This window comes from Lucilia sericata, unplaced genomic scaffold, assembly GCF_015586225.1.
Source record: "Lucilia sericata isolate MDLA Ls3-8-SP2 unplaced genomic scaffold, ASM1558622v1 Contig000159F_arrow, whole genome shotgun sequence".
Classification (NCBI taxonomy): domain Eukaryota; kingdom Metazoa; phylum Arthropoda; class Insecta; order Diptera; family Calliphoridae; genus Lucilia; species Lucilia sericata.
The window spans coordinates 50751-65000 of record NW_023994189.1 but is presented as its reverse complement, the minus strand read 5'-3'; the positions used below and the strand labels follow the sequence as shown (position 1 = coordinate 65000).

At 31.2% G+C, this 14250-nt stretch overlaps 2 protein-coding genes across 4 annotated transcripts in view; both read right to left on the bottom strand.

The window, feature by feature from the left end:
* LOC119601376 overlaps positions 1 to 5222 on the bottom strand; it is a 5937-nt gene extending 715 nt beyond the window's left edge. Inside the window, exons 1-6 of one of the 2 annotated variants that reach the window (XM_037952297.1) lie at positions 5081 to 5222; positions 1171 to 1529; positions 866 to 1031; positions 557 to 653; positions 238 to 447; positions 1 to 172 (exon numbers count right to left, since the gene is read on the bottom strand). The exon at positions 1 to 172 is cut by the window's left edge and continues 715 nt beyond it. In XM_037952297.1, the coding sequence (XP_037808225.1) occupies positions 1 to 172; positions 238 to 447; positions 557 to 653; positions 866 to 1031; positions 1171 to 1278 (753 nt within the window). In that variant the 5' untranslated portion in view covers positions 1279 to 1529; positions 5081 to 5222. Of the gene's footprint in view, positions 173 to 237; positions 448 to 556; positions 654 to 865; positions 1032 to 1170; positions 1557 to 4904 lie in introns of both variants that reach the window. The other variant, XM_037952296.1, reaches the window with a different exon arrangement.
* Positions 5223 to 7642: 2420 nt separating this feature from the next.
* Positions 7643 to 13822, bottom strand: LOC119601360 (hornerin). Of its 2 annotated transcripts, none has more exons than XM_037952274.1 (6): positions 13636 to 13822; positions 13277 to 13570; positions 13036 to 13205; positions 12881 to 12977; positions 8128 to 8526; positions 7643 to 7930 (listed from the first exon to the last, which is right to left on the bottom strand). In XM_037952274.1, the coding sequence occupies exons 1-6, from the start codon at positions 13791 to 13793 to the stop codon at positions 7765 to 7767; spliced, it is 1284 nt and encodes a 427-aa protein (XP_037808202.1). In that variant the 5' UTR covers positions 13794 to 13822; the 3' UTR covers positions 7643 to 7764. The 2 variants fall into 2 exon arrangements, with proteins under 2 accessions (XP_037808202.1, XP_037808201.1); XM_037952273.1 differs by lacking the exons at positions 7643 to 7930; positions 8128 to 8526 and adding exons at positions 10692 to 11034; positions 11231 to 11629.
* Positions 13823 to 14250: the final 428 nt, after the last annotated feature.

Below are 14250 nucleotides of genomic sequence, written 5' to 3'. Positions count from 1 at the left end.
TGGCGTACAGTCGAGATTGTAGAAATAAAAATGTGTGGCACCCATTATGCGATACAATTCAACAAATTCTACTATACGCAATACGTCACTGTAGTTGCTTTGTAGGGGGCCCACACAAACGGATATGGCCGGTTTTGATTGGGCAAATAGTTGGTCCATATCGCGGGGATAACTAGAAAAGGCGGGAAGCAAATAAATTAAATAATATTAAATTAATAATAGAGCTCGATAACCTACCTTATGGATATAAAAGTGGGACTTAAATGACTTAAACTATTGCTTTTGTATTGTATGGCCGCTGCTTGAGGAAGATAAACTTTTGAATTGGCAACATGTTCTTTGTATATAGGACAGACTATGGTAAATGCAGCATATTTTTTATCATGATGTTCACGCAAAACTTTCACTTCTTCAGCTTTGACTTCGCTTAATAAATAATCCTCTGATCTGTAAAGTAACATTTTATAAAGATTAAAGGGTTTTATGTTGAATTCTTACAATCTTATAAAGTGTTAGCATTATTGTTTTATACGTAAAAATTTGAAACACAAACAACCTTAAAATACAGCTAATATCTTCCTTAAATTGTAATGGAAGTACGGCAAACACTCTTATGGCTCCAATGGCGATAAGGTTATTTTTACTGGGTTTGGCTGCAAGGAAGAAGAGAGAGATTTTTGAATCATTATTTTCGTTGTTGCAGAATTGTGTTGCTATATATGGAAGTATAATTTGGTATAAAACGACTATCAAAAATATCGTCCGAAATCGTCTAGTGTCAAGAGTCCAACTGTTAAAAAATTTCGAATCAAAACATATGAAAATAACATCACTTCCATGGTTCTAGGTCCGTTATAATAATTACCTATAATTTCAGTACGTTTATCAAAGTAGGCTGAATAGATTTTATGCTTCATGGGGGCATGACCTATAGTACGCCATGTGTTGTTGTAGTTCCATGCTGTAGACATAGGTTTTATCAATTCCATAGATAATTGAGTGGTTTTAATATCATCTCGTAGCTTTTCATTCTACAAATATAAAACGAATAGCCAGAATTTAAAAAAAAAATCGGTAACGAACAATTTTCAAAATTTAAAAATTTCTCTTTAAACTATGGTTAAAATTTCAAACTAAAATATTAAACTTTAATTAAACTTAAACACTTACTGCCTGCGTTAATAAAGAGATATAGGTTAATATTAACAAAGCACTTGCTATAGCAGCCGATAAACTGAAATAGATATATTGCAAACGATTTGTATCTTGCACTATCATTATATTATAATTTAATTTCGTTTTAGTTTATATATATATTTTCTTTCATTTTTTTATATTTTATTTATTTTAACACTTATTATTTTTTAATTTTCTTTATAAATTATTATTAAAGTTATTTTCTTTGTTATTTCTGGTTTAATATTTATGTTTCTTTATAGTTTATTATTATTTGAATAAAAGTGTTTTTCATATTTGCAGCTTTTTCTTTGTTCTTTAGTTCAGACACTAACAGGTCATCAGTCATGGTGCTGTACAATGTTGCAAAACTCGTAATTCTTTTAAAAAGAAATACAATTTACAAGCACTTAATCTTAGTGTTGTGGAAAAACAATATGTTATCAACATTTGACATTCGATTCGATTATTTAATTAATTAAAGGTTTTGGAGAAAGGTTTAACCTATGACGAATCGTTTATACCAATCATTAAAACCTACTTATTGTACCCTGCTCTATATTTAAGTTCCGTAGCCGCTCCTATAAAGACTTTTTCGGTTTTACCGATATACTCAGCCCTTTGCTCCTTCTATTTGGGTCCTACTTATTATGCTTTCATCATACCGACTGACAAATCTTCTAAGACCCCAGAATATTTTGCATACCTATTAATAAAATCCATATGGTTGAATATGGTTGAATTTATTTATATGGTTGAATTTATTTAATTTATTTTATTAATCGCTGGTAAAGTGATTAAACTTCGAAGAGGCTTTAACATTTTCGGTCTTTTTGTACAATTATAATTTAAGTAAATCTAATTCTCTGAATTTATTGTTTAAACGAGTACCTTCTTAATTTTATACGTCACTAGTTATTGTCATACAAAATGTGCAATTTTACAGTGAGTGCCACAAATATCCATAAAAGAGTGATAGGGTTCTAGAGTTGAAGGAAAGAGTCGACTTTTTGAGTTTTTGTAATTTGGAAGAAGTCGACTATTCCATGTCAGGAATAATTGTCGACCTTTTGACATTGTTGCATAATGATTTGGTGCCTTAAATGAACTTTTATTAAGAGTGCTTAGAAAACTACTGTCAAACAATCGAATTATAGACTTTTTGTCGAAAAGTGAAGTCATTAGGTAGTGGGGGTGTTGTGTTCCAATAAAGTGAACTAAGTCGACTGAAAACGCAAATCACAACGACGAAAACTAACGAACAAACGGAACAACGAACAACTAACTCACTAACGACTAAAACTAACGAAAACGACTAACGAACGAACGAACAACTAACGAACGAACTAGAACGAACGAACGAATAACGAACGAATAACAAAAACGAACGAACGAAACGAATCGACGACCGAACGAAAACGAACAAACGAACGAACGAAACGAAAACTAACGAACGAACAACGAAACGAACGAACAAGAACGAACTAACAAGGAACGAACGAACGAAAACAACGAACTAACGAACGAACTAACTAACGAAACTGAACTAACTACGACTAACTAAACTAACAACGAACGAACTAACTAACAACGAACTAACTAACTACTACTAACTAACTAACTAACTAACTAACTAACCTAACTAACTAACTAACTAACTAACTAACTAACTAACTAACTAACTAACTAACTAACTAACTAACTAACTAACTAACTAACTAACTAACTAACTACTAACTAACTAACTACTAACTAACTAACTAACTAACTAACTAACTAACTAACTAACTAACTAACTAACTAACTAACTACTAACTAACTAACTAACTAACTAACTAACTAACTAACTAACTAACTACTAACTAACTAACTAACTAACTAACTAACTAACTAACTAACTAACTAACTAACTAACTAACTAACTAACTAACTAACTAACTAACTAACTAACTAACTAACTAACTAACTAACTAACTAACTAACTAACTAACTAACTAACTAACTACTAACTAACTAACTAACTAACTAACTAACTAACTAACTAACTAACTAACTAACTAACTAACTAACTAACTAACTAACTAACTAACTAACTAACTAACTAACTAACTAACTAACTAACTAACTAACTAACTAACTAACTAACTAACTAACTAACTAACTAACTAACTAACTAACTAACTAACTAACTAACTAACTAACTAACTAACTACTAACTAACTAACTAACTAACTAACTAACTAACTAACTAACTAACTAACTAACTAACTAACTAACTAACTAACTAACTAACTAACTAACTAACTAACTAACTAACTAACTAACTAACTAACTAACTAACTAACTAACTAACTAACTAACTAACTAACTAACTAACTAACTAACTAACTAACTAACTAACTAACTAACTAACTAACTAACTACTAACTAACTAACTAACTAACTAACTAACTAACTAACTAACTAACTAACTAACTAACTAACTAACTAACTAACTAACTAACTAACTAACTAACTAACTAACTAACTAACTAACTAACTAACTAACTAACTAACTAACTAACTAACTAACTAACTAACTAACTAACTAACTAACTAACTAACTAACTAACTAACTAACTAACTAACTAACTAACTAACTAACTAACTAACCAAAAGTGTGCTTTCTAAGGCAATATTTTAAAAACCTTTTCGCGCTTTTTATTACACAGGCCGACAAATTAAAAAAAAAGTCGAAACCCTGAAACCCCAAAATGTACGAAAAAATCAGTTTTTGTCAACTGGTTGACTTTCAGATGTAAAATAATAAAATGTTATATTTTATAAATAAAATTGTTATAACGTCTCAAAAAGGGCCGAAAATTGAGTATTTCATATTTCAAGACACAATCAGCTCTATAGCCAATCAACATTTCACGTGAAATATGTTCCCTTTTCACTTTTTTTTGTACACTAATTTTTCTGACGTGAAAAATATTCTTCTGTATAAACATTGCATACAAAATTAACTATTGTGAATGAATTGTTCACGGCATGTTCACGATAGCAAATTTTTCCTTCGAGGAGAATGAAAATTTCAAGGGAACAAAGATTTCACTTCGATTGGAGATAGAGATGAATATCTCTAATACCAGATGTCATGGAAACCAGATTTAGATTCAGCGCATCTCCATCCTTTAGAGTAGTATACTTTGGTCTCTGGGACTAAAAATTTGTCGGCCTGTGTTATTTTACCGTTAAAATATGGAAAACTTCAAATCAATATCATTGCTATAGGAAATTGCTTACCCACATAAAGCTTGAGTTATCTTAAAATTTTTGATATCTTCATCGCAGATAACGGATAGATAGGTGTACCGCTATGAGTAATTTGTAAGATTTAGGTTACAAAATCACTCAAAAATACCTTCTTTCTTGCTTACTATTGAGGGTAACAAAAGTATAATAATGGTTTATTTGACACACACTGTAAAAGAACTTTTCTTTTGTTTTTTTCTTGCCCCCTAACAAGTCATTATCATAGACTGTCTTATTTTAATTACACTCTAAGGTAATGCTATTGATTCGTCTTTTGGTTCTGTTTAGTGGAAAAACAACAACAACAAATTGCAAATCTGAAATAAACAACATTTGGCCCTTTTGTAAAGAAAAAACGCAAAAGCTACAATTTATTTTTTATTAATTATTTACAACTGTAGGTCACTAAATCTCTTCTTTTAATTTATTACTTTTTTATGTATTTATTATTAAAAACATGTGTATTGTGTTTTGTTATATATAGAACAATTTATTGTTATTTCTTTTTATTTTTTGCTGCATATAGATTTATATATTTTATTTTCCTCCATATGTATCAAAGATTTTTTTTGTTTTGTGTAGACGCTGAATATCAACATCTAAATACTTATAAACATGGAAAAACAACTATTCCAAATTTTCGATAACATGTGTGGTGTTTTGTTTTCTTTTTGTTTTTTTTTTATTAATATTTTTTTAAGCACAAATAATATAAAAATATTTAATGAACCCGTTAATGTCACTTCTCACAGAATAATTTTGAACAACTAAAAAAAAAGAAAATTTTTAATCGAATACCAAAACACTGTTGGTTCCACAACAACTGATTAGTTGTTTTTTTTTTTGCGTGAAATTTTTTATTAAAAATTTTCTGTTATTTTTTTATTTTATATGTAGAATTTTCTTTTTGGTTAAACAAACAAATAAACAGATTATTTCGGTTGGTTTTTAAATAATTGAGGGAATATTTATAATAATAGAATCAATTAACAACTACCGCTACACTTTTCCACTTTTCAAACTGCAAAACTTACTGACGATAACACACTCAAGATCCCAATAAAACATATAAGCCAAATTGCCAATGTCCAGATAAAAACTGCAACTTTTTTGGCCATTAACATTAAAATATTTTGCAGAGTATTAAACAAAAGGAAAAACTATAATTTATAACAATTATGTGTATACTATTTCACTAGTTGTGACTTAATAGTGAAACTTTTTCATAATGAAGTCATTTGGTTTTCATATTTGATAAGATTAAAATAACTATATAGGCCGTGGATAAACTACTAAACACTCAATTGCTAAATATTAGTTATTGAGATAAGATTAAGTTCGAACAAACACTTAATGAAAAAAATCACTCAATTATCAATTACAAAAATTGAGTATATTTCATATGAAATTCGAAATGTTAAAATTATTGGACTGGTCGCCCCATTCATTTGTCTTCTCTGCTAATTCTACAAATGTCATCCCTATACAGAACAAAATGCTACAAAATAAATCCGTTATATACATTTCCATTTAAACTTGACATTTATCCGCTGTAGTACCTATAACCATATAAATATATCGTGTTTTTAAATATAGTCTAGAATATAGCCTGGACTATAGACTCATCTGGACTATACACTAAATTATAGACCAAACTAAAGACTAGACTACAGTCTGGAATATATACTCGACAATAATCTGGAATATAGACTATAGCCCGGATTATATACTAGACTACAGTCTGGGCTATATGTAGTCCAGACTATAGACTAGACTATAGTCTGGAGTATAAACTAGCATAGTCTGGACAATAGACTACACTATAGTCTGGACTATAGACTAGACTAAAGTCTGGACTATAGACTAGACTATAGTATGGACTATAGACTAGACTATAGTATGGACTATGGACTAGACTATAGTCTGGACTATAGACTAGACTATAGTCTGGACTATAGACTAGACTATAGTATGGACTATAGACTAGACTATATTATGGACTATAGACTAGACTATAATATGGACTATAAACTAGACTATAATATGGACTATATATTAAACTACAGTCTGGACTATAGACTAGACTATAGTCTGGACTATAGACTAGACTACAGTCTGGACTATAGACTAGACTACAGTATGGACTATAGACTAGACTACAGTCTGGACTATAGACTAGACTATAGTCTGGACTATAGACTAGACTATAGTCTGGACTATAGACTAGAATATAGTCTGCACTATAGACTAGACTATAGTCTGGACTATAGACTAGAATATAGTGTGGACTGTAGACTAGAATATAGTCTGGACTATAGACTAGACTGTAGACTAGAATATAGTCTGGACTATAGACTAGACTATAGTCTGGACTATAGACTAGACTATAGTCTGGACTATAGACTAGACTATAGACGAGTCTAGACTGGATTATAGACTAGACTATAGTCTAGACTATAGACTGGACTATATTCTGAACTATGGACTACACTAAAGTATGGACTAGAGGCTCGACTATAGAATTGACTATAGTGTGGGCTATAGGCTAAACTATAGACTAGACTGTAGTGAGGATTAGACTATAGTCTGGACTATATAATAGAATAGTCTTGACTATAAACTAGAATAGTCTAGACTATAGACTACAATAGTCTTGAAGTTAGTCTAGAATAGTCTGAACTAAAAACTAGAGTAGACTGAACTATAGACTAGAATAGTCTGGACTATAAGCTAGAATAGTCTGGACTATAAGCTAGAATAGTCTGGACTATAGACCAGACTATAGTCTAAACTCTTGACTAGATTACAGTATGAACTATAGACTAGAATATAGGCCGTACTATAGACTAGACTAACTATAAGTATATAACTATAGTCCGGTCTATAGATTAGACTATGGTCTATATTGTTGACTAGACTATAGTCTGGACTGTAGACTAGACTGCATTCTAGAAATAGACAAGACTAAAGTGTGGACTATAGACTTGACTATAATCGAGAATTTTGCATATTAAAATAAAATTAAAAGTTTTACATTAAATTTTACAAATGTAAGTATTTTATTAAAATATCTGTAATGTACATAAATAATTTAATTATACATTTGATTAGTTAATTCTTTTTTGTTTTTGTCTTATGAACACACACACATTATTAGTTTTAAACTTGAACACACTTTATCTGCTCTGAATTTTTTTGTTAATTTTTCATCTCCATTACTTTTAAATTTCGTATTTATCGTTAACATTCTTAGAAAAGGAACACTTGTAGATTTATCCTCCATACACAACATTAAGAATTTTGTCCGTTATCACTCTGTTTGCCAGTTTCATCAGCGCTTTTATCCTTTTGCTGGTCACTGCTTGCCATAGAGTCGTTGTTAGCATTATCATTGGATTTTACAGGTTCCACGGCTATAAGATTGGAATCACGATCTAATAAAGCACCGTAGGCAGAGCTATAAGAGGAGAGAGTAGAGATCTTTTTTCAATAAATTTACTATTCTTAAGGTAATAAAAATATATAGTAGAGAAAATTTAAGATTTGAAAAATAATGAAAAATAAAATTACAACAGATTTACAAAACATTTACAAATTGAAAATAAATTATTTAATTTTTTAGTATTGTGATATGTTAAACCATCTACAACTTACCTTTGCTGATCTCTATTCCTGTCCCTATTGTTATTATTACTATTACTAGTATTACTACCACTATTATTACTACCACCTCGGGAGGGTTGATCATCTTCTCTCATATACGACCAACCGCCCGTTGAACCCGAACCTTTCGAACTGTCATTACGATTTGTATTCGAATTTGTGTTGTAGGTTGTCTGAGAAACACCCATATTATAACCACCGCTATCAATGGTACCAGATGTTACACGAGTTCCCCCTTCTTGGGGATTATATGGACAATTTGGTTTCCTAACTCCACAGGGTGAAATGGCAGGTGAATTATAACCGGGTTCGGGTAAATAGCGGCGATCTTCTTGTGTTCCTTTAGCATAATATTGGCCATGACCAGCACTATCATAGCTGGACTGCCCTCTAAGTATGGGTTTTGGTTGGTTAGATTTTTAGGTGGTAGTTAATGGTAATTTTAAAGTAGAAGGTGCACATGTTATTATTTTAGTGGTTTTTGTAGAAGTGTTTTAAAAGAGTTGATTTTTTTGTTTGTTGTTTTTGTAGTTGTTGTATAATACATGAAGTTCAAAGTTTAAAGTGTTGTTGTCATTTTTTTAAATATGTAAGTATATAAAAATAGAGTTTTTAATGTACAAAGTTGGACTTAAAAAGTTATAAACATATAGTGAAAACAGATCTTTTTAAAATATAGGCTGTAGACAAGACTATACTCTGGACTATAGACTACACCATAAATTGGACTGAAGACGATAATATTCAATGGACTATAATCTGGATTATATAATTCAATACAATCTGGAATATAATTCAGACTATTGATTAGACTATAGTCCAAACTAGGACTAGACTATAGTCTAGTTCATAGACTACACTAGGAACCTAACTATAAACTAGTCTATACTCTGTAGAGGTGTACTATAGACTAGACTATAGTTTGGACTATAGTCTGGACTATAGACTATATTACAATCTGGACTATAGACTATATTCTGTGCTATAGACTAGACTATATTCTGTACTATAGACTAGATTATAGTCTGGGCTATAGACTTGAATATACTCTGGACTATAGACTGGACTATAGTCCGGACTATATACAAGACTATAGTCTGGACTATATATTAGACTATATTCTGTTCTATATATTAGACTATATTCTGGACTATAGACTAGACTATAGTCTGTGCTATAGACTATACTATAGTCTGGACTATAGACTATACTATAGTCTGGACTATAGACTAGACTATATTCTGTGCTATAGACTAGACTATATTCTGGACTATAGACTAGACTATAGCCTGGACTATAGCCTGGACTATAGACTAGACTATAGTCTGGACTATAGACTAGACTATAGTCTGGACTATAGACTAGACTATAGTCTGGACTATAGACTAGACTATAGTCTGGACTATAGACTAGAATATAGTCTGCACTATAGACTAGACTATAGTCTGGACTATAGACTAGAATATAGTGTGGACTGTAGACTAGAATATAGTCTACAGTCCACACTATATATTAGACTATAGACTAGACTATAGTCTGGACTATAGACTAGACTATAGACTAGACTATAGTCTGGACTATAGACTAGACTATAGTCTGGACTATAGACGAGTCTAGACTGGATTATAGACTAGACTATAGACTGGACTATATTCTGAACTATGGACTACACTATAGTATGGACTAGAGGCTCGACTATAGACTTGGCTATAGTGTGGACTATAGGCTAAACTATAGGCTAGACTGTAATGTGGATTATACTATAGTTTGGACTATATAATAGAATAGTCTTGACTATAAACTAGAATAGTCTAGACTATAGACTACAATAGTCTTGAAGTTAGTCTAGAATAGTCTGAACTAAAAACTAGAGTAGACTGAACTTTAGACTAGAATAGTCTGGACTATAAGCTAGAATAGTCTGGACTATAAGCTAGAATAGTCTGGACTATAAGCTAGAATAGTCTGGACTATAGACCAGACTATAGTCTAAACTATTGGCTAGATTACAGTATGAACTATAGACTAGAATATAGTCCGTACTATAGACTAGACTATAATCTGGACTATAGAATTGACTATAGTCTGGCCTACAGACTTAACTATAGTCCGGTCTATAGATTAGACTATGGTGTTGACTGTAGATTAGACTATAGTCTGTCCTTTAGACTTAACTATGGTCTGGTCTATAGACTAGTCTAGTCTGGATTATATACTATACTATAATGTGGACTATAGACTAGACTGTATTCTGAACTATAGACTAGTCTTTAGTATGAACTATAGACTGGACTATAGCCTGAACTAAAAACAAGTCTATATTCTGAACTATAGACTAAACTATATTGTTGACTAGACTATAGTCTGGACTGTAGACTAGACTGCATTCTAGAAATAGACAAGACTATAGTGTGGACTATAGACTTGACTATAATCGAGAATTTTGCATATTAAAATAAAATTAAAAGTTTTACATTCAATTTTACAAATGTAAGTATTTTATTAAAATATCTGTAATGTACATAAATAATTTAATTATACATTTGATGATTTAATTCTTTTTTGTTTTTGTCTTATGAACACACACACATTATTAGTTTTAAACTTGAACACACTTTATCTGCTCTGAATTTTTTTTGTTAATTTTTCATCTCCATTACTTTTAAATTTCGTATTTATCGTTAACATTCTTAGAAAAGGAACACTTGTAGATTTTTCCTCCACACACAACATTAAGAATTTTGTCCGTTATCACTCTGTTTGCCAGTTTCATCAGCGCTTTTATCCTTTTGCTGGTCACTGCTTGCCATAGAGTCGTTGTTAGCATTATCATTGGATTTTACAGGTTCCACGGCTATAAGATTGGAATCACGATCTAATAAAGCACCGTAGGCAGAGCTATAAGAGGAGAGAGTAGAGATCTTTTTTCAATAAAATTACTATTCTTAAGGTAATAAAAATATATAGTAGAGAAAATTTAAGATTTGAAAAAGAATGGAAAATAAAATTACAACAGATTTACAAACATTTACAAATTGAAAATAAATTATTTAATTTTTTAGTATTGTGATATGTTAAACCATCTACAACTTACCTTTGCTGATCTCTATTCCTGTCCCTATTGTTATTATTACTATTACTAGTATTACTACCACTATTATTACTACCACCTCGGGAGGGTTGATCATCTTCTCTCATATACGACCAACCGCCCGTTGAACCCGAACCTTTCGAACTGTCATTACGATTTGTATTCGAATTTGTGTTGTAGGTTGTCTGAGAAACACCCATATTATAACCACCGCTATCAATGGTACCAGATGTTACACGAGTTCCCCCTTCTTGGGGATTATATGGACAATTTGGTTTCCTAACTCCACAGGGTGAAATGGCAGGTGAATTATAACCGGGTTCGGGTAAATAGCGGCGATGTTCTTGTGTTCCTTTAGCATAATATTGGCCATGACCAGCACTATCATAGCTGGACTGCCCTCTAAGTATGGGTTTTGGTTGGTTAGATTTTTAGGTGGTAGTTAATGGTAATTTTAAAGTAGAAGGTGCACATGTTATTATTTTAGTGGTTTTTGTAGAAGTGTTTTAAAAGAGTTGATTTTTTTGTTTGTTGTTTTTGTAGTTGTTGTATAATACATGAAGTTCAAAGGTTAAAGTGTTGTTGTCATTTTTTTAAATATGTAAGTATATAAAAATAGAGTTTTTAATGTACAAAGTTGGACTTTAAAAGTTATAAACATATAGTGAAAACAGATCTTTTTAAAATATAGGCTGTAGACAAGACTATACTCTGGACTATAGACTACACCATAAATTGGACTGAAGACGATAATATTCAATGGACTATAATCTGGATTATATAATTCAATACAATCTGGAATATAATTCAGACTATTGATTAGACTATAGTCCAAACTAGGACTAGACTATAGTCTAGTTCATAGACTACACTAGGAACTGGACTATAAACTAGTCTATACTCTGTAGAGGTGTACTATAGACTAGACTATAGTTTGGACTATAGTCTGGACTATAGACTATATTACAATCTGGACTATAGACTATATTCTGTGCTATAGACTAGACTATATTCTGTACTATAGACTAGATTATAGTCTGGGCTATAGACTTGAATATACTCTGGACTATAGACTGGACTATAGTCCGGACTATATACAAGACTATAGTCTGGACTATATATTAGACTATATTCTGTTCTATATATTAGACTATATTCTGGACTATAGACTAGACTATAGTCTGTGCTATAGACTATACTATAGTCTGGACTATAGACTATACTATAGTCTGGACTATAGACTAGACTATATTCTGTGCTATAGACTAGACTATATTCTGGACTATAGACTAGACTATAGCCTGGACTATAGCCTGGACTATAGACTAGACTATAGTCTGGACTATAGACTAGACTATAGTCTGGACTATAGACTAGACTATAATCTGGACTATAGACCATATATTTTTCATGTAAATATTAAATATTTTACCGCATTAGTCCAAGTTTTCACTATATGTTTCTCATGTTATCTTGTATATGAGTTTAAGTATTTACAGCGAAATTATTTAACAAATATAACAAATTTATATATAATTTATATATACATATATACAACATTGCCTACATACATTTACGATCAAGTACACATTAATTAAATATGCACTTTACCTGTATGAGTCATCCCATGGACGATAATGGCGAAAATCATACCTTGGTGAATAACGATCATAATAGTCACGATCATAGCTGCCATAACCAGATGTAGCTCCGGCACCAGCTCCATATCGAGGACGATCATAATAGCGATCTAATAACATTATTATATATTATCACACGAATTTGAACGTTAAGTTTTTAAAACATACCTCTGCCATAATAATCACTACTGCCACGATCAGCACCATAATAACGATCACGATTGTCATAACCATAACCTCGACTTTCACCACGATCATAAGCAGCTGGTCTTTCATAAGGAACTCGACTGCGGGTATCATAACGATCATAGGCTGGTCGTGCGCCATAACGGTCATCCCTAGATTAGGATATAAAAAAATTAAAATTATATATTTTAAGTCATCAGGAAATGTTTAAGAAAACCTGTACCTATAACCAGCATATTTGTCGGCACCATATCTGTCAGCACCATATCTGTCAGCACCATAGCGATCAGCGCCATAGCGATCAGCACCATAACGATCTGCCCCATAACGATCAGCACCATAACGATCTGCACCATAACGATCGGCTACAGGGGCTGCATATCTATCATATTCCGCACCACGATAGCCACGATCGTCGTAACGATCATGTCCGGAATAATACCAACTACTTGCACGATCATCACCAGATCTGGCAGCATAACTGCCATAATAACGGCTGCGATCATCAGCATAACGCCTGAAGAAAAGTAAAAATACAAATTATATTAATTAATCAATTAAAACTTATAATTCTAAACTAACCTGTCTTCATAACATGTTACACATCTTGATTGTCGACTTTTATGATAAATTGAACCCAATATACTGGACGACACCTCCTGACCTTTATCATCAGTTCTCGCATATGCTGCTTTATTGTTGCTAGCTACTGCACTTACTGCTGATTCTACTAAACGCATGGGCCATTGTAACACACAAAGTGCAAATATTAAATATGAAATCTAAATTTAAAAAAAATGCAACAGAAATAATTAACCATTAATTAACATTATTTAAAATAGAAATTACAATTAAATTTAAAAAAAAATGTTGCATTGTTTTATAAAATTGTTTACAAACTATACATATTCATTGTGCTAACTGCCCCGCTCATCAGCAAACTGTTTAATAATTATGACCAATAATTATTAACTAAATAATCGCAAAATTTCATCGCTGTTTATGGACAGTTTTATATATTTTAATATTTTTTTACGTTTGACTTAATAAATGGGTCAACATATTTATTCTATAGCATTTTAAATTCAATAGAAAATATTTAGAAAATTTAAACTAATTTAGACAAATTGCTGGAGTGCAATTTAAAATGAAATTATGCGGAAATTTATGAACAATTTAAAACGGTTAATGGTGATT

Excerpts from the sequence above, each read along its gene's own strand:
- LOC119601360 (XM_037952274.1), bottom strand. The coding sequence starts at position 13,793 with ATGCGTTTAGTAGAATCAGCAGTAAGTGCAGTAGCTAGCAACAATAAA. Across the intron at positions 13,571-13,635 it reads GTAACATGTTATGAAGACAG|GCGTTATGCTGATGATCGCA; the intron begins GTTAGTTTAGAA and ends ACTTTTCTTCAG. Across the intron at positions 7,931-8,127 it reads AGGAATAGAGATCAGCAAAG|CTCTGCCTACGGTGCTTTAT; the intron begins GTAAGTTGTAGA and ends CTCCTCTTATAG.